The 21,992-nt window shown below is 40.1% G+C and overlaps 1 protein-coding gene across 1 annotated transcript; it reads left to right on the forward strand.

The window, feature by feature from the left end:
- Positions 1–4,775: 4,775 nt before the first annotated feature.
- MYEF2 (myelin expression factor 2) lies at positions 4,776–21,851 on the forward strand (the record flags this gene model as incomplete). Its single annotated transcript, XM_079540850.1, has 17 exons — positions 4,776–4,972; positions 8,957–9,183; positions 10,382–10,434; positions 11,685–11,692; positions 11,804–11,897; positions 12,734–12,925; positions 13,614–13,767; positions 14,158–14,207; positions 14,294–14,357; positions 15,043–15,144; positions 15,307–15,357; positions 15,433–15,501; positions 15,763–15,861; positions 18,057–18,128; positions 19,031–19,233; positions 19,343–19,394; positions 21,688–21,851. 17 exons carry the CDS (start codon positions 4,776–4,778, stop codon positions 21,849–21,851), a joined length of 1,851 nt encoding a protein of 616 aa, XP_079396976.1.
- Between the last annotated feature and the right edge of the window lie 141 nt (positions 21,852–21,992).

Consider the following 21,992-nt stretch of genomic DNA (forward strand, 5'->3'; position numbering starts at 1 on the left):
GCGTCCTGCGGCGAGGGCTCGGTCCCTCCCTGCAGCTTCGGCGGTAATAACGATTGAAGTGCGGAACATGTGGCGACATACGGCTGGGGCCGCAGCCTGGCTCTCGCTTTATAGCCTTTCATTAGCCGCGTTTAGCTTCTGCTGATTGTGTATTAAAGAGGCTTCGGTTTGCGGCGGCAGCAGGTGTTTAAGGTGGATAAGGAAAGAGGATTTCTTTTCCCAAAGCTGGATCTGTGTATTGCACTAATAAACAGCAAATCTGTTTTTAAATGATAGTGATGCGGTATTTGGATGCCCTGGAAGGGTGCACGTGGGCCGGTGAGACGGCACTGTATTTAGTGCCAGGCACAAAGAGATTTGTTGAAGGCTGCTGTAGAACAGTTGGAAGAATTTGTTCTGCAGAAAATAATTTGAAAACCCCACGTGTTTCTTACTGCATGCAACAACACTACGAGAGGTTAAGTCTTTTTTATCCTAATACACACTGGGAAAAAAAGTTTTGCGTTACCAGGCATTTTAATAGCTGATTGCACTGTTGTGCCTGCAGTTCAGCACTGGCCAGTCTCAAAGCACGCTGCGTCCCTCTGGTAGAACCAATGGTTAAACGGATGGTTAGCCGTGCGCTCACTAATGATAGCTAGTTTGATCATCTAATGTTGCAGTGTCAGTAATTTGGTAAACAATGTCTGTTGCTGAAATTACAAGCCAAGCTAATTTTTGAAGTGCCTCTCATATTTAAAGACCCGTGAAGAGCTTATAAATAGATCGTTTCAAATGGTATGACTGTGCTTTCAGAATATGTATATAAGGAGCCTCTTCTGTTCCTAATGAGCTCTAGATTTCTTTTTTAGCCTTGTCCCTGATTAACCTGGGGCCCATGAAGGTCTCTTGCTAAAGAGGAATGGCCATGGTTTGGGATGTGGGGATTGGCAAAGACACAAGGCCCCTGTCCACCCTATCCCCACCTAGCAGAACTAGTTTGGGAGAGTGGCAGGTATCCATTTTTTCCTGATAATCATTGAGCATTGCTGTATTTGGAGAACCTTCCTGTAAGTAGGCCTTTTCTCCTGGAAAAGATTGAGTTGTAGTATCTTCCTGCCCATAAATGTATTATATTTTTCTGTCATTATTCTTATAGAGGTGAATTTAAGAGATTTTGTGTTTGTTTTTTTTGTTTTTGTTTTTTAGACTGTGAAGTCACTGTTTCTCTTGTACGGCAGAAGTTGTTGAAATCGCGTGATCATTTTTAGGAATCTGATACTCACTGTTCAATTTAAAAGAGCTTTCAGTTGTGCTGAAGATCCACTTTTTGTGGATATGAAAGTGGAACAGAAGCTGGCAGCCACAGACAGAGAATGAGGCTCCTGCCACCAGTTGTCATCAGACAGATAACATTTTTTTTGTTGCTGTTGGTCATTTGTTTTTTTGTTCGTGCTGATACATTTTGAAACAGAAAAAGCAATGGAATAACTTAATTTATTCCTGTATTTCATTCTTTCTTTCACTTAAGGATCACTAATTTTTTCTCATTAAGATCCAGACAGAAGGCAAATGAGATAGCAGCGTATGTGCTCATGGAGCATTCTGAGACAAATGGAGCATTCGCTACTTTTCACTTTCTGCTTCTTTACCACGCCCATCCGTGTGTTCAGCAGAATAACAACTGTTATCAATGACTTCAGTCATATTTCAGATTGATTTGATCCTTATGTTAGGGAGTGCCAAGTGTGTTTTCAATGGGGAGCCCTCAAACAGAAAGAGAGATGTTATCATCGGTGATTTGGTACATTGCCCCCACAAATGGAACTGACTAATTTTAGGCCGGCCGCTTAAGGCCAAGTGGGTGCCAAGGAGGAAAAGGCAATAGGGAGCTCTTTGAGCTATTCTGTGTTAGGACTTCTTAGTGTTTAAGGATCATTTGAGTGGTGTGTCAATGAAATGTAACTATTTTGAAGGATAACTAACTCCATTGTAGCACCTTTTCCCTGTAGCTTCAAAGAGCTCTCTGAGTGTTCCTTCACAAACAAACAAATCCTCTAGAGATTCAAAACGGGCTCACGGAAGGGTAGAGCCATTGAATAGCATTGTGCAGAAGTATCGTTAAAAACACATCAATTCACAACTCCCCTCATCAGCAAATTTAAGCAAGTGTAAACAAGTTCATGAGAAATTTATCAGCTGAAGACAATAATATATGGGGGAGATAAAAGCAGTAATAGAGTTGAGGGAGGGCATTGAAAAATGGTTATATATAAATGCACGCATTGAACAGAATTGCAGATGGAAAATATTTTACATAATTTATTCCAGGGTTCTTAATGTTTTAAAAAGGATGATCACCTTTGTTCTACCATGGTGGCTTTTTTGTTTGTTTGCTTGTTTGTTTCATCCAAAAGCCGTGCTTTTACCAGATACCGACTACATCTGCTGCTTACATGTCCAGCCTGCAGTCCTGGGGATATGTAGGGTACTGCCAAGAATGAGGCAGAGAAACAATTCTACACAGCAGTCTCCCTGTGTAAAAGATCTGAGTGGGCTTACAAGGGTTTAGGGATTCGGAAACTGAGGCAGGTTGAGTGTTAGTGTTGGGGAAGGTGGAACGGTGTGTGCATACAGTGAGCAGCAACAGTGCCACCTGGTGTGATGGGCCAGGAGGGGGGCTGGGTCCCTCCTCCGCTGAGCTCAGGGAAGGCCCCTGGCCAACAAGGAGAGGGCAGAGGCTTCTAAAGCCTTGGGTGAGGTGGGTTCCCTTTAAACCTGCAGGAGGTATTTCCTGCCTCACCATGAAAAGCTGATGGGTATGTGAGGGGCACTCAGCCCCTCATTGAAGACTACGAGTTGTGGAAGGAAGGACCAACGTGCAGATTGCTCAGTTTTGTTTTCTGTAGTAATTTCAGTAGCTAAAGAAGTGATCTGGGGAGAGTGGGGGTGATGTGAATTGTTTCAATATAGGACCAGTAAAATTGCTGTAATCGTCTGATGTTGTTATGCAGCCTTCTAAAAAAATGGGTGTTTAGATTTAGGCTCCCAAGCTGTGGTTAAGGGTTGCATAACACTGGGAAGAAAATGATGATAATCTATTGTTTAAAGATTTAAACCCCCACTAAGGGAAAAAGTGGTTTTATCCTTGCAGATCAAGTAGGGCAGGGCTCCCGTTTGTCACTGATGCCGAGTTCTGGGCATAGGATGCTGCGCTGTTTTTCTGGTTATGAGTATACAACACACTGAACTAAAGCCTCAACATGCAGTTTCATTCCTGTATCAGGCATCTGTACGCTCTCTTATCTGGGGGAACTCAGTCAGTAAGTGCTGTTGATTTATTCTGGTCGGGGGAGGAAGAAAGTCAGAGAAGGCAAACTTCTCTGCGAGAGGGAGCAAGAGAGGCAGCAGTCAGCACCGCAGCTGCAGGTGAGAAGGTCTGTGCAGTAGGTGGGCTCTCGCTGTGCAATAGCTGGGCTCTGCTCTGTCTCTAGAAGATACCTGCAGGCACACAGGCTGTTGCGTTTGATAGCTTGCCCTTTTGAAGTGTAAAATGTTTTCTTTTCCGGAGTTAAAAACCACCACATTTCCCAGACTAGGAAGATAGTATTTAATTGCAAAAGAGAGCATTTAGAGAAGATATTTGTTTTACTTCAGGTCCTGTAGTAAACACCTCTGTAAAAGAAGGTTTCAATTACAGAGTAGTTATTTATTTCTTTTTTAAGCACGGAGTAAAGCAGTGTATGTTAGGTGCAGTCTTAGGCAAGACAAACTGGTTTGGAAATACTTGTGGCTTTGCAGAAAGGAATCTTTAAATGAACTACAAATGATAACTGGTTTAGGAAGTGTATTTGTTGTTAAAAGCAATTCTCAGGGTTTTCTAGAGGAGGGACAGGTTTAGAAAATGCTAAGCGTGTTTTCATGCCATAGCAAACAAAACAAGAAAAAATATGTGCTTTGCATATTTTCACCATACATGCATCATATAGGTGGGAAAAATAACTGAAAATAATCTTTCATGGAAAACACTCTCAAGATGTAAATATGTGAATCTGAGGAGTCCCATTCTCTCACATCGCGTACAAACTGACTTTTAGGAAGATAGAACTTTTTTTGCAGTTGCCACCTGATGAAATTGTTGCTGAACTGCTGTTGATCATGGCTTAAATTCCAACAAAATTAAAACCAACACTGAGATCCCACTGAGTGTGGGGTCCCAACACTGAAGATGCAGAGCACAGCTGGGCAGGGCTCTCAATAGCAGAGCACAGCCACTTGGGCGTGGGAATTGCTTCCTTTCATCCTGTAGAACCGAGAGCAGTCAAACGTAATGATAGCAGTTTAAAGAAAAAATTAACTATTTCAGTTATTGCGATTGTCACAAACACCGCGTTATTTTTCTAATTGATGTGTGAACGCTGAACTCTTTAACGTGAACTTTTTAACCTTCACTGGGTTATGTGGGAGGGGGCTTCACAGCATTTGAAAATCTCAGGTGTTACCAACACCTGGTGTGAGGACTGAGGGACAAAAGAGAGTCCTGGAAGCTCAGAAATAATTTATTTCCAACACCCGCGTTTGCCCAGACGTGACCGAGAAACGGGACTGTAGAAGCACGGCCGGGCCTCGCTGGACGGGGCGGGCCTGGCCGCCGTCGCCACGGCAACGCCGTAAGCCGCCGCGTCCCCGCCTCCGCCGCAAACCTCGTTCTCGCGAGACTTGGCCGGCGCGGCGAGGCCGAGGCGTTCCGGGCCGTTTTCAAACCGACGGTAGCGGGGCCGCGGCCCGGCCACGAAATGGCGGAAAACGACAAGCCGGAGGCTGCGGCTGCCGTGCTGCAGCGGGGAGCGGAGGAGGCCGCCGTTGCCGGCCAGCAGCCACCGCAACAGCAGCAACCGCCACCGCAACAGCAGCCGCAACAACAGCCGCCGCAACGTGAGGAGGCCGCGGCGGCGACCGAGAGCGGCGGGGGCAGCGCAAATGGCGTCAAAATGTGTGTGCCGGGCCGGGCGGGGGGTGCGGGGTGCGGCGGGCCGCCTGGGCCGCGGCGGCGGGAACGGGGCCGGCAGGCGGCTGGGCCTCTCTTCCCCGCAACCCGCCGGGCTCCTCCCCGCCGCGGGCCGCTCCGAGGCTGGAGAGCCGCCATCCGTGTGAGGCGGCCCGGGCCTCGGCGATCTCGGGTGTCTGCCCTGGGAGCTGCGGTGCGGGGCCGGAGGCCGAGCGGTGGGCCTGGCCTCCGGGGTGCTGTGATGGGCTCTGGCCCGGCACGGTGTGGCGGGAGCCGTGTGCAGAAGCGTGCTGGGACGTCTATGTTTGTGTTTGCTTTTCCAGACGTGCTGCGCTTTGTAAAGCCTTTGGGCTTCTCCTTTTTTGTTGTTTGTCTTTGTGGGAATGCTAAGAAAGCCCTATGGTGACTTATTTTACACAACATGCAAAAAAAAACCCACAAACTTTTCCTGTAAAAGACAAAACAAGCATATATAGAGTATGTAAGCTGTCTCTTTTATTGTAAGTCCAGAAGGAACGTAGTGCAGGAGAGCCAGAAATGCCAGGTCTCCAGAAAAATGCAGTGAATGGCCTTGTATGGGCTTGCTTGCTTTTGATGTCAGGCTTCAAGGTTGTAATTCTTTAGATGAAGTAGATTTTGGCCTCTTATTGTTGAAGTTTCAGCTCCTCTCACAACTTCGTTTGCATCTTACAGGCAAAATATATGTTTTAGGAGGCCTTGTGTTAGAATACATCAAGGCTGTTGGAGTCTGGGATCTTCTAATGTGCTCTGTGCAGCCCAGATGTGCTCCATGCCTTTACTTGACTTTCAGGGAAGTTCAGAGCTCTGCATTTCAGTAAAACAACATTTCTTTTGTTTTTTTTTTCTTCTCCTGAATCTGACCCTCAGCATTCAGAGTATCTTAATTATTCTGCCTTGACCAGAAGATTGTGACCTTTTTGCATTCTTTAAGGCATGAAGTATTTTATTGCCTGTTGGCATTGCTATTGTTAAAATTATTTTTACGTGTCCCTTCTCCATTCAGCAGTTTAATTATTTTCCCTACAAAATTAATTGCATGCAAATAAAAAATCTCCATCAATCTGCAAGGTAGGAATCAATAGGGTCTAGTCTGAAAATAACAGGACGTTCTTGGTAACAGAGTTTCAAATCTTAGTGTTTTGTGTACAGTTTCCAGTCTTTCCTGAAACAGGTATACAAAGGATGAAGCCATCATCATGGAGTTGAACTGTGCTGCCTATTTCAGTGCCAGGTTTGTTTAGTGCTCAGATTGAGTTGAAGAGGAATCATGCTTTCAGCTTGCCCACCTCCCTAAATTTATTGTATTGAGCAGCGGATCTGTTGAACTCAGTAAACTTGAACTGATGTATTCGTAATAGAATCACGTGTTCAGTTGTAGAGTCTGCATTTCCATCTCTGCTGAGCTTGTTATCTGTATGGCTATACAGATGCTTATGTGCAGAGGAATGAAATAAACATGAAATGTTTAATTAATTAATTCACAAAACATGAAGAGTAAAAATTACTATTGTTTTTTTTTCTTGGAGAAAATGGCAGCTCATAGTTTCCTAGCCTGTTTGTTCTGTGGCCTGTAGGTAATGAAGGGGACATTGTTTTGAATGTCTTCTTTTATTGAAAGTACTTTTCATGCGAGAGCTGCAACCACAAAACGGACTCTACCTCCAGATTGTTCACTCGCCCATTGATTTTGGCAGATGAATTTTGTAAGGATTGATTCTTTTTTTTTTTGATCTGTATTTTCAGGAGACTAGTTGTGATTTCTAGACTAAATGAAGTGTTTTCAGTTTCCCAGATTTAAGAGTTTATTGCATCCTCTCTGCTCTCCTACTGGTTCATACAGTCAGTTGTCAGAGCCAGGGGATTCTCTCTTTGGAGACCTGGCACTTCCTGTGTACCGCATTGAACATGCCCCGGCTGTTTCATAATCCTTTAAGCAGGAAAGAGCTTAAAAGGCTAAAGAGAATCTGTTGGTCTAATCCTGAAAACCAAGGAGGAGCTCTGGTTTTACTGAGGGTATCACAGTATATCGGTTTTGTCTTCACGAGTGGAACTGCCTTGGAATGAACGGGACTGACTGGAAAGCTGAAACTCGACTCTTTCCCTCTTGGATCCCCCTTGCTCCTACCTGTTCCCTGCGTTGTCCCACCCATTTCACTTCATTACACATCCACCCAGGAGATAGAGTGCCATAGCAGACAGGGTGGTGTGGAGGAGTGGTGGTGCAGTGGGAGCTGGAGAATGCTTGAGCTAGATAGTGTGTTGTTGACTTGAATGTTTTAAATTTTACAAATTCTTAACCCAAGCGGTGTCCTTGCATTTCTCAGTTGCTAATCCTCTTTTAATCCGCTTGTAAACACAAGGACTGTGAGGTTAATATATGAGTACTTCAAATTTGAGAAAAAGTTGCGAGAGAAAAATGTGCACGTTTGAAGTTATTCCTCTCTGAAAGGTGTCCAACTTTGAGTAGATAATACATTTAACTTAATGAAGGGCCATTTACGTATGTTCTGAGTGCAAAACTGTCACTTACTCACTGTTAATAATTATGCAAAAAGAGCTGAAAATAATAATTTCAGTGCATAAAGGTTGGCAGTCTTGCCATGTGCTATGGTTGTAAAACTAAAATGCTTGTTTTGTTTGGCTCATTTTACACTAGGAACCACCTGTAGTCAAAGTGAAATCAAAGCAAAGCCTTCTGAAAAGCAGGAGGAATTGTAAAGATAGCGCTGTTAATTAAGAAAGAGGGTTCACCGTCCGTCTCTTTAACAGTCTTCTGCGAGACACTGCCATGTTCTTGTTCTAATTTGAATGGCTGGTGACAGCTCTTTAATATAAAAAGTCCTTTTGCACATGCTTTCAAGTTTATTGTTAACTGCAGTGAGATCTGAACGAGTCACATACAGCCTCTGCTTAGTGGGTCGTGTTTGTTCGGCTTCGTTACTGGAGGCTTTCAGTGCAGTGGTTTGGGCGCCTTGATCCTCTGTTAGCGTGCTGAACACCTCACCATAGTGACACTTTCTCAAGTGCTGAAGAGGTTTGGCTTTTGGTTTGGGTGTTTTATCTAATTCTGTACATAGAATATAATTGTACCGAGGTTGTGAAATGTGCTACATGAGAGGAGAGGAAGCATGCTGTCCTAAGAATATGAAATGTTTTTAAAAAGCAGGCAGCTGTTGTTGCTCCATTTTTGAAAGGCAGAGGGCAAGAAAGAAAGCTTTGTTGTTTTTAATGGATGATTCCTGGTGACTTAATTAGTCTTGGAGGCAAAGCATGTCTTAATAAGCCTATTTCCTATGCATTTAGAATGTTTTCAAGTTATAGTAGTGTTAAGCAGTGGAAATAAAAAGAGCATTTGTTCTAAGTTAAATTCTAATTTCTCTAAAAGCAGTCAGACAAAATCTGTGGATAAAAAGTATTTGTGTACAAAATAAAAGGTAATTTGCCTGCCGGGGTCGATTGTATGCATTTATTAATACACTGACTGAAGTATACCAAGCTGTTCCATAAATTGGATCTTTTCAACTCTTGTGTGGCAAATATCGTGCAACTTTGCCAAGTATGAGTTGAAGTTCTTTGAAGTACTAAAGTGTGGATGCTGTAGGCTGTTTTTCATCTGATTTCTTGAATTTTGATCTTTGTAGTAGTTTTATAGCACCATGTTCCTCAGTATTGACAGACTTAATGGAAAAGGGATGTAACTGAAGTAGCAATATATTATCTCTGAACTTATAATAGTGCCTAGATCTCTTGTAACATTGATTTTTGTTCTAGGTAAAGCAACCTATTTTGAAACTATGCTGATAGGATTGATGTATTGTTACTTAAAAGGAGGGCAGTATCCGGGGAGTTCTGATAGCATAGAGTTATAGAGCTGGATGTGTTGGTGCTATATAGTTTTGTAATTCAAGGTGAGACTAATGTTCCTTTATGTATTTATTTGGAATGTAGGGATAATGATGAGACGGCAAAAGAAGAGAAGGCACCAGTGAAAGAGAAGCATGCAAAACCGAAGGCAATCCCTTCTCTTGGAAACAAGAATAGATTCCACCCCTATTCAAAGGAGAAGAACGCAGGCAGTGCAGAGAAGAAGGCTATTAATCGTAATAGAGTTTTCATTAGCAACATCCCATATGACATGAAATGGCAAGCTATTAAAGATCTTATGAGAGAGAAAGGTAACTTATTCCTTATAATGCACTCCATGTAGAAAGGGAGGAAATACAACATATATGTCCTTTGAGCCACACAGATTTGATTTGACTTTTTTTTTTTTTTTTTGGCCTCTACTTGGTACATCTATCTTCCTTCCCCCTCTTTTCATCCGAGACAATTGCATTGCAGAGTAGGACTGGTAAACAAGGTATTCACAATCTTCTGCCATTCTAGTGTGACAGTAGAGAGTATATGCATGACCTCATGTCTTCTTAAAGAGATTGTTTCATTTAGTTGTAGTCTCGTAGATTTTCTTTAAAGGGCTATTGCATCTAAGCAACACATTTAGTGTGTTAACATATAATAAAGGATGTCTTTCAAAAGTTGTTTTGTATTGGTGGAATCTGGCTGTGGCATTAACTTTGTCTGCATTGTCACTACTGCCACGACTGTTTGTCTGGAGATTTATATTAAAAGCTTGTTATTATTGTTGCAGTTCTGATAGAGTAATCTTAATACCCCAAACTTCTTATTGCAAGTTTTGGGGAATCTAATGCTAACATTTGACTTCTGTAAAAAGCTAGTTCTGTGTTCTGTCTTGAAAAAATGGATTCTTCAAACGTAATGCAAAGCACACCTGGCTTTTAGGCTGTGAAAAATGCCAAAAAACCCCTTGTGTAACTGCTGGTGTATCTGTTGTAAGGTGACGTGACTATTTGATTGGTTTACTTACTGAAACTTCCTACTTTAGAAAGTGAGTGGCTTGCTGTGAAATATTTGATGTGTAAATTTGGTTATTATTGAAGGCAAACTTATGATTGAAGATATTCAGGTAGAAAGTCACCTTAAAACAGGTGTTGTGAGTAGGATGACAAATGTTACACTTTTCAGTGAACGTTGACGTTTCATTTGTTAGGTTAAGGGACTGTGTATATCTGAATTTGTTCACCAACGATATCATACTGGCCAAAATATGATCTGTAGTATGAATTAGGTTAAATATAGTTGTTTGTTTTTAGATTTTGAGAATGTGGCTGCTGCATATTTCTGAAAATTAGCTAAATTACATAGCCTTTGACAGGAGGTACGTTGGTCTGGTTTTGATTGTTGGTGAATAATAGGTGTTTCTCTGTAGAGTTGTGCACAGGGGCACAGAAAAGAAAGATACTGGTGTTTAAATGCATTGTCTCTTGGTATTTTCCCTTTGTATGTCTTATGTAGTTGGTGAGGTTACATACGTGGAGCTGTTTAAGGATGCTGAAGGAAAATCAAGGGTAAGTGCCGTGGGCAACAATCTGCTAGAGGTTTAAAAGTTCCTCAGCAGTTTTATTTTTGTATAATACCTGTACCAGTTATTGGAAAGTAAGTTTCATTTTCACACTGATTTCATTAAGATAGCTTTGAGGTTTCTGTATTAGAAATAGTCTGACGCATTCACACAACTCAAACTAGCTGGCTGTGAAGGACAAAATACTTCTGTAAATGTTAACAAATGGCATTTACTCTTAACTCCTCTTTTTAGCCAACATCTTTGTTTCGGTACAAATCCCTTTTATTAAGGGATGCTCAGTAAATTGCTGATTTTTTTTTTTTTTTTAATGTTACTAGTGTAGTATTCTCTTCCTGGGGACAAGAAGTATAAAATATTAGCTAAGAATATACTGTTTGAAGTGCCTGATTTGACAGCTTTGTATGGTTGGTACTCTAAACACTGGATTAATGCATTTGCTTTTTTAAAAACTAAATGGGTGGCGATGGTTGGTGGCCAACAGAGTACCAGCAGCAATGAGGTACTAAGAGTGAAGATTGTTAAAGCTCCTCTGTCTAAAGTTGGCCAACATAGATCCAAACCTGCAGTGAGAACATGAGAAATGCAGGTTTGAGTCTTAACTGAAGTTGTAACAGTAGTTGTAAATGACTTTCTTCCATGCTTGCTAAAACGAAATCATGCTTTCAGCTTTGCTTCACTTAAAGCAATCCTAAACTCTGTGGTTTATTAGAAGGATTCTGGTGCAGCCAAAAATGTTACTTTCTTACAAAGTAATCTCTCAAGTATGTTAGCAATACTGAAGAGGTATGCAGACACCTTGTTCATTGTTCTTATGCATATGATGTATGTGGAGTTGAATTTTGCAGTCTGTGGGCAGTGTTTAATGGCACAATGAGTGTCTTGACTGGTTTTTGGTTACGTTCTGGGTGTTTTTTCCTTCCACCCCTTCCCTCCCTCCCCCAGTTTTCCTTATGCAGATCTGTGTGGCATTTTTCTATAGTCCAATTCTGGTTTGGCTCAAAGAGAACCCAATATAGTATAATGCATTTGAATGATATGTATGTTGAGAAAGGAGAAAAAATTCAGCTTGGCTACCAGTAAAGAAAGTTTATTATAAATTTTGAAGCTGAAAATAACTTGATAAATAGTTATTTAACAGGATCTTTAATCTGTAATATACTGACATTTGTGCTGACTGACTTCTTTCTTTTTTTTTTCCTCTTTATATATAATTACAAATCATCGTGGCTGTAGGGTTGTGGGTAAGTTTCTCTTTCTATGTGCATATAAATGCACTATTAACCAAGCATTCTGTCAATCTTAATATTTCTAAACTTTATTTTAATACTCTAAATGTTTTTGTTCCCTCTAAGTGTGGTTGAATTCAAAGATGAAGAATTTGTTAAGAAAGCATTAGAAACTATGAACAAATATGATCTTAGTGGAAGACCACTGAATATTAAAGAGGTATGATTATTGCTGTTGCTTTTAATACAAAATTCTAAAGATAGTCTTCTCTTTTAGTGACGTGAGTCTCAGCTGTGTAACTTTCAATTTCATTTTTTGTGATACTTTCTGAATGGACTGAAGTGCCTGCTGGCTTGCAGAAAGTTGATACGATGCCGAGTGATCTGACAAAAAGTGTGTTTCAAAGCTCAAACTATCTAATGCTATTCTCCTTTTAAACAACCTTATAGTTAACTTCATGTTCTTACCTGTGTTGTCTTCTGCTGCTATGTTCATATTCCTTACCTGCTTCAAACAGGAGTTGGAGAAGAATGAGCTGGTTGTGAGACCACTATGTACTTGTACACATGGGATGGAAAGTAGAGAATTGATGCTGATTTGGAAAGTGAAATTAACGACAGCATTTTTATTGTAGTGTTGTAGCACATGACAGTGTCTGGCGCAGTTCTTTGTCCTGTTGCAGCTTTAATAATGGTATCAACAAATCAAAAATTAAATTTATTCAGTTCTTGGAAAAAAGTGCTAGGCTGACAGTCCTTTAGATTGAAATCTTTTCTACTTGTCCATAGGCTAGGTACAGCATGTGAAGTGGCAGTGCACGCTTCCTCAACAAGTGCTTTGCCAATATGACTCAACCCTCATCTGAAAGGACCCACCTCTAGAGGTGAGGGCATTAGGTCTCCGTGCTAATTCAGTTCTTGATCCCTCTGGTATGGACAAGGATGTTAGTTGATAATTTTGATGGGTTTCTGTAGAATTGCAAATAGAAAGTTTTTGTTTGTTACCCGTCTTGTTATTGATCACTAAGTTGGGCTTAATTTTTGCGCTTGTTGCAGGATCCTGAAGGTGAACATGCTCGCAGGGCATTGCAGCGTGGAGGAGGACAATTTGCAGGAGGACACGGACCTGATATTGCACCTGGATTGATGAATTTACCACCTTCTATTGTCAATAATCCAAACATTCCTCCTGAGGTTATCAGTAACTTGCAGGCAGGCAGGCTTGGGTCCACTATTTTTGTTGCAAATGTAAGTTTAAAAACGTATTTTAAAACTGTAGTACCTGATCTTAGTAAAAATATCTTTTATTCATGTGTAATCCAGTTTTAATGGGAGAGGAAATGAGAAATCTTAGTTCACAGTCAGTATATTCAACTAAAAATGAAAAATATTACCCAAATTTTGGGCATGAAAGATGCATTCCAATCTTAAAATTGGCATGGATTTTTACTTATTGCACAGTCACATACGTCAATTTAAAAATATGCTTAATACATATTTTCAATATCTACAAATGCATTTCTTCATTATTTTTTTAAACTCAATATACAACTTGTTTATTGTTATTTCTTGCTGGTTACTTGAGACGAACTTAAACCATTGGGGATCATCAGCTCTTTACTTGCACAAATGTCAGAGAGAGGCTGTGCTGTGTCTGCAGGGGGCCATTTGGGTGTATATCTGCTCTGTGCAACAACCCATCCATTTCCAGTGCTGGTACAATAATCAGAACAGTGAAATAGATATACATAGCATTACTTGATGCTTTCAGTTATCATTTTTGTTAGACTTTGTTGTAGCGTGTGTACATTTAAAAAAAAAATCCTTGCTGTTTACATCAAGCATTTTGAGAATCTGAAGATTTCCTGCAGTGTAGGAAATATTCCAAATTTAATCATAGAACAGGGATGTATACTTATGTATTTCTGTCTGTAAGCTTGACTTTAAAGTTGGTTGGAAGAAACTAAAAGAGGTATTCAGCATTGCTGGAACTGTAAAGCGTGCAGACATCAAAGAAGATAAAGATGGCAAGAGTCGAGGAATGGGAACAGTTACATTTGAACAAGCAATTGAAGCTGTTCAAGCAATATGTATCCTTGGTTTTGGGGGAATGAAAAAGGACCAAATATGGATTAGCCTTTGTTTAAGGTTCCTTATTAGCACAGTTTTGCAAATTGTGCTTACTTGCTTTCTAGCTACTTATAGGCTAGATCTTATACTATGCAGCTCAATTTTTGTAATAGTGACTAAATTTGCTTCTAGACTGTAAAAAGATGTCTGTGATGATGTTGAACAAACTTAAAATAGGTGGACATATGAATTCGGCTTTGTAGTCCTAACAGCTTTTGAATTGGCATTCTGAAGATCAGATGAGGAAGAGGAGAAAACTGAAAGTGATACAGACATAATTTTTATAGTGGTTCTTTGGAAAAAGTTAAATTGACTTGTGTAGTTAGATTCCTTGACTTGTGTTTCTTAAGCTATGTTCAATGGACAATTCCTGTTTGACAGACCTATGCATGTAAAAATGGTAAGTTGCTCTCATTTCTTTTTACCTTACTTCTCTATGCCACAGTGTTGAAGGAATCATAGCATATCATCCTTCTTTTTTATCAGGATGACAAATCAGTCCCTCATGAAGATTTCCGCGTTGTGGACAGCAAAGCTCCTCAGTTACCTCGTGAGTACACTGTTTTTTCACTCTTTGCATTTGTGAATGTTTCTCTGAAGGTACTGCCTCCTATTTATTTCCACGGAAACCACAAAAGATACAAAGGCACGACAATGCTGTTTGATAGAGCAAATTCTCAATGACGAAGCACTATTTTTTGACACAGTTGCCACCATTAGCTATGCATTTTGTGCCTGTAAAAATGTCTGTGGCCATCTAGAATGTGGCTTATCTTTCATATTGCTGTCGCCACTGCTGAACCCCACCACCACCACCTCGCTATGCTAACATCTGCTGTTTGGTCTCTGTAGACATTCGGCTAGTATCAGTGAATGTCAGTGGCTGCTATTTTTTCTGCCTGGGGGAATTCAGTGATGCACCTTTCCTTCATGTGCACTTCCATGTCAGACACCATTTTGTCAGACTACCCCTCTGCTGCCACCGGTTGCGTGGCAACAAAATGTAAGGGAATATTGGTGGGAAGGTTCAACCTTTACTGCCAGACCACCCACATCTGCTTCTGATGTCGTGGCCCAGTGTAATAAAATAGAAGGCATTACTTTCAGAGCAGCTCACATAATATATGTTGATGTGATCTTGGAACCGTTTAGTAGTAGTTTTGCTTACAGTGATCTCCTTATGCTGAAAATCTTTCTTATGTTGATAGCTTTTCTTTTTCTTTTTTTTTTTGAAGGTGGTCTTGGTGGCATTGGTATGGGACTTGGACCAGGTGGGCAGCCCATTAGTGCAACACAATTGAGCATGGGTGGTGGAATGGGGAACATGGGTCCAGGAGGTAAAGCCATGTTCTTCATTTTTAAGTTTCAGAGCTGTTAAGTTTATAATTGTCATTGCTCTTGTCAAGGCCATCCTTGCATAGTGTATTTTTGAGACACTTTTAGAAACACATCAGGATCTTACCTGTGTTCTAAATGGCATTTGTTTCTTTGATTCAAAGGTATGGGAATAGATGGTCCTGGTTTTGGCGGAATGAATAGAATGGGAGGCGGTACGTGCAGTGAATATCTTTGTATTATGTATCTTTTAAATATTGGATGGAAAAACATTCTTCCTTATTTTACAGGGCTTCCTGGATTTCGTGGAATGGAAGGAATGCCTAACATGGGAGGATTTGGAGTCAGCCGAATGGGAGGTGGGTGAGCATGCTTAGGTTGCTAATCTGCGAGCTTTATTAGAAGCTCTTTCTTCAGATAGAGATGAGTAATGTAGATGAATTCAAAGGAAATGTGGGCAGTGGCATGGATGGGAGCATAGGAGCTGATATGAAAGGTGCCTCTGACTGGTGGATTAAACCTGCTTCTATCTAAACAGCAGCTATGAAACAAGTGTTGTATTGCCATCTACTTAGATGAATATGACAGAATTTTTCTGTTGTGTGCATTATTCTCTACAGAAATGTTCCGTGGTGGAATGGGAGGAAACATGGACAGAGATTTTGCTCGTAGTGAGATGGCATTGAACCGTGGTTTTGGAGATTCTTTTGGAAGGATGGGTATGGTAACTGTTAAAGTCCCTGTGGCAAATTTCAGTAGTATTGGAAGAGTTTTAACAGGGGGGAAGAAGTAAGAGGTGTGGTTTCATTTGGCCATCTTCCTCTGTCTCACTGGTTTTATTATAAGGATGTTTATTAATTTAAGGATATTTGTGTTTATTATGGTTATCTCTGAAGATGGAAGTTAAAATGCTTTTTTAATCTGTAACATAGAAGTAGTGATTTGAGGAAAGTATTGCACTTCAGACTGTTAACTGTGCCAGACATTATATCATTCAGATACTAAAAGATATTGGCAATCCTGAACAAGCTGTTCATTCACTACCTCTGTAACTTCCAGGAGCCTTCTTTTGCAAAAACACGCTGGAAAATTGTTCACCCAGGTAAGAATGTAGTAACAAACTGAAGAAGGTTCCAGTGTTAACCGCTTCAGTTTGTTACTACGTTCTTACCTGGGTGAATGCATTATGGGAGCCAGCCTTTCTTTTTTCTCCTGCCAGCCCCTCACTGTGCTGCACACCTCAGTTCACTACTGTGAAAGTGCTGGTGCATTAAGATTCATGGACTCTAGGAAAAATGCAACTCATAGTCTTTTGTGGGAGAAAGAGGGTTGTTAATTTGGACAAGTCTCAGTGAAAGTGAACTATTTTGTGCTTCTCTACAGCTACTGGTAATTGTGTAGCAAGTAGTAGGGATGTAGTAAGGCTATCAGTTAAATTAGTCATAGCGGCTTGGAATTCAGGTCCTTAAAAATTGAGTGTATGTTTTCACTATGTGTACTTGCAACATAGGATGAGCATCTGTTTCTTCAGTCAAAATCCAGAGCCAGTTCAGTTAGAAATACTTGTACAAGAGGACTCAAAAGTCTGTTACTTGTAATACACTCTCTTTGGCCTAACGAATAAGTACTAAGGGCTTCCTCATATGCAAACTATTGGGAGTAAGTAATCCTGCTGGTGTTGAACAACCATAGTCTCATGAACAGCTTGGTCCGTATTTCTTTGAAGTCTCTCTGACTGTGTTTTCTGTGAGGAGGAAACTGTTTTTCCCAAGAGACTGACAGGGAACCACTGCTGCTGTTTTGAACTGTCTACAGAAAATGAATCTGATGGAAGATGAAAAATGGAAAATATCAGCAGTTACCTTTCATAGATAGTGAGGTAGTGGTGTCCAGCCCAAATTAGCCAGCAGTTGATCAGTTTTATCGTAAGTAAAAAACAGAGCTGTTTCTTGTAGGGAGAAAATCAAGCAAGAAAAATGTAGTAATTGCCAGTTCCAGAGTCATCTGCAAGTTCCTGCTTCCTTACTTATAGGTTGAAAACTGAAATGATTATGCTATCTATATCCAGAAACATTGCCTGTTTTTATAGGAAGCTCTTCTATCAGGTCGGTACCACTGTTAGACCTGTGGTTCCAGAATGCTGTTTGTAGAAACAAGGTTTGTTGGAACTAATTTTGTCAGTTTTGTTCCGCAGAACAAATGGGAGAGTTTGCTCTGAAGTCTGCGTGGCCCCTTATTCTGCTTGGCATTGACATGAATGTAGTTCTTTGAGTTTTTACAATTCTAGAAGCTCCCTCAGGATTACTTTACTGAATCATAGCACTTCAATAAAAATCAGAGTGTGTTGTTCTTTTTTTTTTTTTTTATTAAACCCTACTTTCTAGAATCAGTTTCTCACACTGTTCTGGAGGTTTCATGGTTTTACCTGGCACTTTTTAACTAGTATTGCTCTCTTTCTCTTTTTTTTCCCACCCAGTTCTATGAACTTTGCATTCATATACAATAAAGACAGGCTTTGAGAGACAATTTGAGCTTTTACGTGAGTTTCTTAAGAGTGGGAGAAACATAGTAAGGTTCAAATAGGATGAACCCTTCAGCCTTGAAAATGGGGCTGTTAATCCCAGTGTGGGAAATGGCTTATTTAGTTTAAGGTGTTTGCACTGATAGCAGAGTGGAGAAAAACTGCCTAGAAAGAAAATCAGAGTAGCTTACATCCTGTAATAGGGAAGGAAGAGGTAAAGTTACTTGCTGGGTATTTCCTACTTAGCTCGTGTAACAAAGGCACAGGCTGAAGTGTTCTGTGGAAAAGAATTGCTGGGAAGCACTGAGATCAGTGTGCTTTATCATTGTGTGCCTTGCTGTTGTCACTATCTGGCAGTTTCAGTGTATGTCACTTTATTTTTTATCTGTTTAGGTGGTGCAATGATTGGTGTTTTTGCCGGAGGAATGGGAGCACCTAGAATGGGCCCAGTAGGATCTGGAATGAGTAGGTTTACTTGTTTCCATGGAACGTAAATGCTCAGGCAATGTAATGATCTGGCTGTTGTACGTGCAGTTGTTCCAGCAGATTTGTACTGCAGTGTTTGGTCAGTGTCAGAAGTCTGTTGCATGTGACTGCAAGTCTAATGGTTGTTAAAGCTGTTCTGTTAAGGTGAAAATTCATTTAGCAGGTTTTCCTCTAGTCTTTTCCTTAAACATACAGGTTTGAAATAGTTTGAGCTTATGGAGTGGAGGGAGAAGTGATTGAAGTAAACTTGTGTTCTAGAAAAAAAATGAATGGGCAAAATGAATTGTGTGAACTTGATGAAGCTGAGCTCAGTTATTTCAGTAATCTCTTGAGTTGCAGATTATCACGGAGTTCAACTTTGTGCAAAGCTCGGATACTAAGTTTATACTAAGGCAAATATCTCAGTTCCTCAAGCTAGAGCACACGAGAAACTAAAATCTTGCTAGTGGCAATCTCAAGAGACATAAGAGTTAGAGGGTCCCTCGTGATCTTGATAAACTTGTTTTACATTAATTTTTAATTATGAATCCAGAAAAACCAGTGTACAGGATATTTGAATGCCATTGATCTTGGTTCTTTATGTAATGTACTTCAATATATTCTATTGCACGTATCATGGGAAAATCCATACTCTTCACAGGACTTGCAGTCATGTCTGCTCTTTGCATTATGTGCTTTTTCACTAAGACTGTCACTGAGCGTGCAGGGGCTGCGTTGAGTAGAGCTGAGAGTTTAGTTCTCTTCAGTTGACAGTAGTGTGTATGAGTGACTGCATGTACACATTCTTTTATGGCAGAAGAAAAATAACTTTTGTTTATAATATGCTTATGCATTTATTACTAATAAAATACACTATTATTATTATCATCCTCTTTCTGTAGGTGGTGGGATGGGTGGTATGAACAGTATGCCTGGAGGAATGGGAATGGATCGGATGAGTTCTGGCTTTGATCGAATGGGACCAGCTATGGGTGGAGGCCTGGACAGGAACATCGATATAGACCGAGGATTTGTGCCCGGCCCCATGGGAGGTGCCATGAAAGAGAGATTGGGCTCTAAAGGCAACCAGATATTTGTGAGAAATGTAAGTGTTTGAGAACGGGGAAACTCTAAGCTTATTTTGTGTGCATGTTTCGCTACATGCTCTCTCCTGTCGTAATCTTTTGCTAGTAATAAATATTTTTAAATTCTAGCTCCCTTTTGACTTGACCTGGCAGAAGCTGAAGGAGAAATTCAGTCAGTGTGGTATGTATGCAACTCTTACATCTACTCAGCTCCACTGACTTCACATTCTGTATGATGTTCTTTAGATAAGGCAGTTTTATAAATAATTTTTAAATTTTTAGGTTTGACAGCAAGTGAGACTAAGGTACAACATGGGCTGTGCTGACTGAGAGTGCTAATCTGCTGTAAACTTTAACCCATTCTATTAATAAAATTACCCTTTGAGGTTTTTTTTTTTTAATAGGAATAAGGTTTCCCCTGGTATGTAATGAAACGTTTATTTTGAGACGAATGCTTGTAGGGGTGTCAGTGTGTCCAGGCCATATATGATTTGCAGTAATGGTACTGCATCAAAGCAGTGTTAATAACTTTGCTAAAGCAGCAGATCTTTTTAGTGCAAGTAGGTGATCCTGATAAGCACATTTGCAGGCTGTAGTGTCATGCCTTCTGTTGTGAAATAAAAGCCCTTCTTTTTTGTAAGATACAGGAGTACTGTGAATATCCAGTAATTCTTTCTCTAATCAACCTTGTATGTTGAAATATGAGGGTGAGTTTAATTTTTTTGAAATCTCACTTTTCAGAATGGTATAACTTGATGTAATTGAATGTAACGCTTCAGAATTAAAAAACTGAATTGTGGATGGCTTTACTGACTTTGGGAGGCAGGAAAGAAAGAATTTAAAATGTTCTGCTGTGATGTCTAAGGGAGATGTCATGCACCAATGCATAGAGCAGAAATATTTTAGACCTTGCAGTAGCACTGTGAAAAAACTCAGTGTTCAAATGTATTCAATAGTTACAGGAACTCAGTGTCCTTGTGTTCCATGACTGAAAGTTCTTCTTCAATTGTAGCCAGAGCTGGTGCACCAGCTCGTTAGAGAGGAGTTCCCTGTTTTCCCCTATTATCAGGACTGAGTGCTGCTGTTAAAATTCTGGGAGCTGGAGGTCATTATCCTGGCATTGTACTGGGACAGCACTCTGCTAAAGGATCACATAAACCTTCGCCTCTTTTAAAAACAAAACATGCAGCAGAGCTGTTTAATTCATGTTCAGTATTAAACTTACGCAGTTACGTGAACTTGATTAACAAGTTAATCTGAAACCAACGAGGTGTTGTTCACTTCTGATTTTGCTTCAGAAATTTTTCAGGGATTATCTTGTGCTCTTTTTTCTCGCCATCCACCTCCTGCCTTGATTTGAATGGGTATGTGAAATAAGTTCTTGTGCAAATGGATGTAACTGTTCTCTACTAAAATGCATACAGGTAGTTAAGAAGAATTCTTGAAGTACAACTTCTTTTGCAGATACAGTTGTAGCATCGAGTGACTTACGATAGGAATATCTGTGTTCTGGTACAGTTATTTATACTCTGCCAACATCAACTTAGTGCTACACTTGCAGTTATGCTAAGGAATTAGATTGTTTTCTGAGAAATTGATACAGGCAAACAGGTTTTTTTTTTTGGTCTTAATTACATAGGCAACTGTCAGAGTTCTGGAATTTTTTTTTTTGTTCTTTCTGGCTACTGTCAGGTGCAGTGATGATGCTGAGTGTTTTTTAAGACTGATAAACACAAATATAAACAACAAACATGAATCCACGTCTCCATATTTCCTTACGATGCTGGAATGAAAGTGATTTCTTTCAGTTAAAGGCCAGTCTTTTATTCTATGACATTTAAATATAAAAAGCCCTGTATTTTAGGGGAGAATTTACTGTTCCAACTGGCAAATGAGGGCTCAAGAGTGGAGTGCATTTCTGGCATCTACATAGATGCATTGTCTCTGGGTTGAGTGTCCAAACTTGAGCAAACACTAAAAGAATTGGGAAGTGCATGCTGGTTTTTTTTGCTGTGCAACTTTTTTGCAAAATTACAAGATTGTTGTGGTTGGTTGATAATATTACTGTGATTGTCATACTAGAATGAACATTGGTGGACTGGATTGAGCGGTCATTCATTCAAAATATGTCCATTAATCACTGTTCTGGCAATACGATTCCATGAATGAAATGTGGAAATTTCCCTTAGATTTTTAGGGTGCTTTGTTTCCAACTTGATGTCAAATTAAGATATACTTCATCTTAGTTCAGTTTAGAGCAAAGTTGAAAGAGTGGGTCATAATTTGGATTCTTCACTGCTGTTCTGATTTGTCTCATTCCTGAATCAGTGAATATGCCGTAAGTCTAAAAATGCTGTTATTGTATGTTCCCCAAATTATATTTAATCTTTAATCTTTTATCACTTCTAATTAGTTCTTTAAGTTTATAGTACACTGAAGGCTTAAAGTAACTGCTGTTTAACTTGTTTATTCAGGTCATGTAATGTTTGCAGAAATAAAAATGGAGAATGGAAAATCAAAAGGCTGTGGAACAGTCAGATTTGACTCGCCAGAATCTGCTGAAAAGGCCTGTAGGATAATGAACGGCATAAAAATCAGTGGCAGAGAAATTGACGTACGCTTGGATCGCAATGCATAACTTGAAACTGTGTTCAGGAACATTCCTATGTCTGTTTAGCTTCTCTATCCTAGTAAGTCATTTTTAGTAACATTGTATGCTTACGAAAGCTGTAAAAAGGAACTTTTAAATCCCACCAGCCTTTAACAGTATAGTGTTTAA

This window comes from Tetrao urogallus (genome assembly GCF_951394365.1).
Source record: "Tetrao urogallus genome assembly, chromosome: 11".
In the NCBI taxonomy this organism is placed as follows: Eukaryota; Metazoa; Chordata; class Aves; order Galliformes; family Phasianidae; genus Tetrao; species Tetrao urogallus.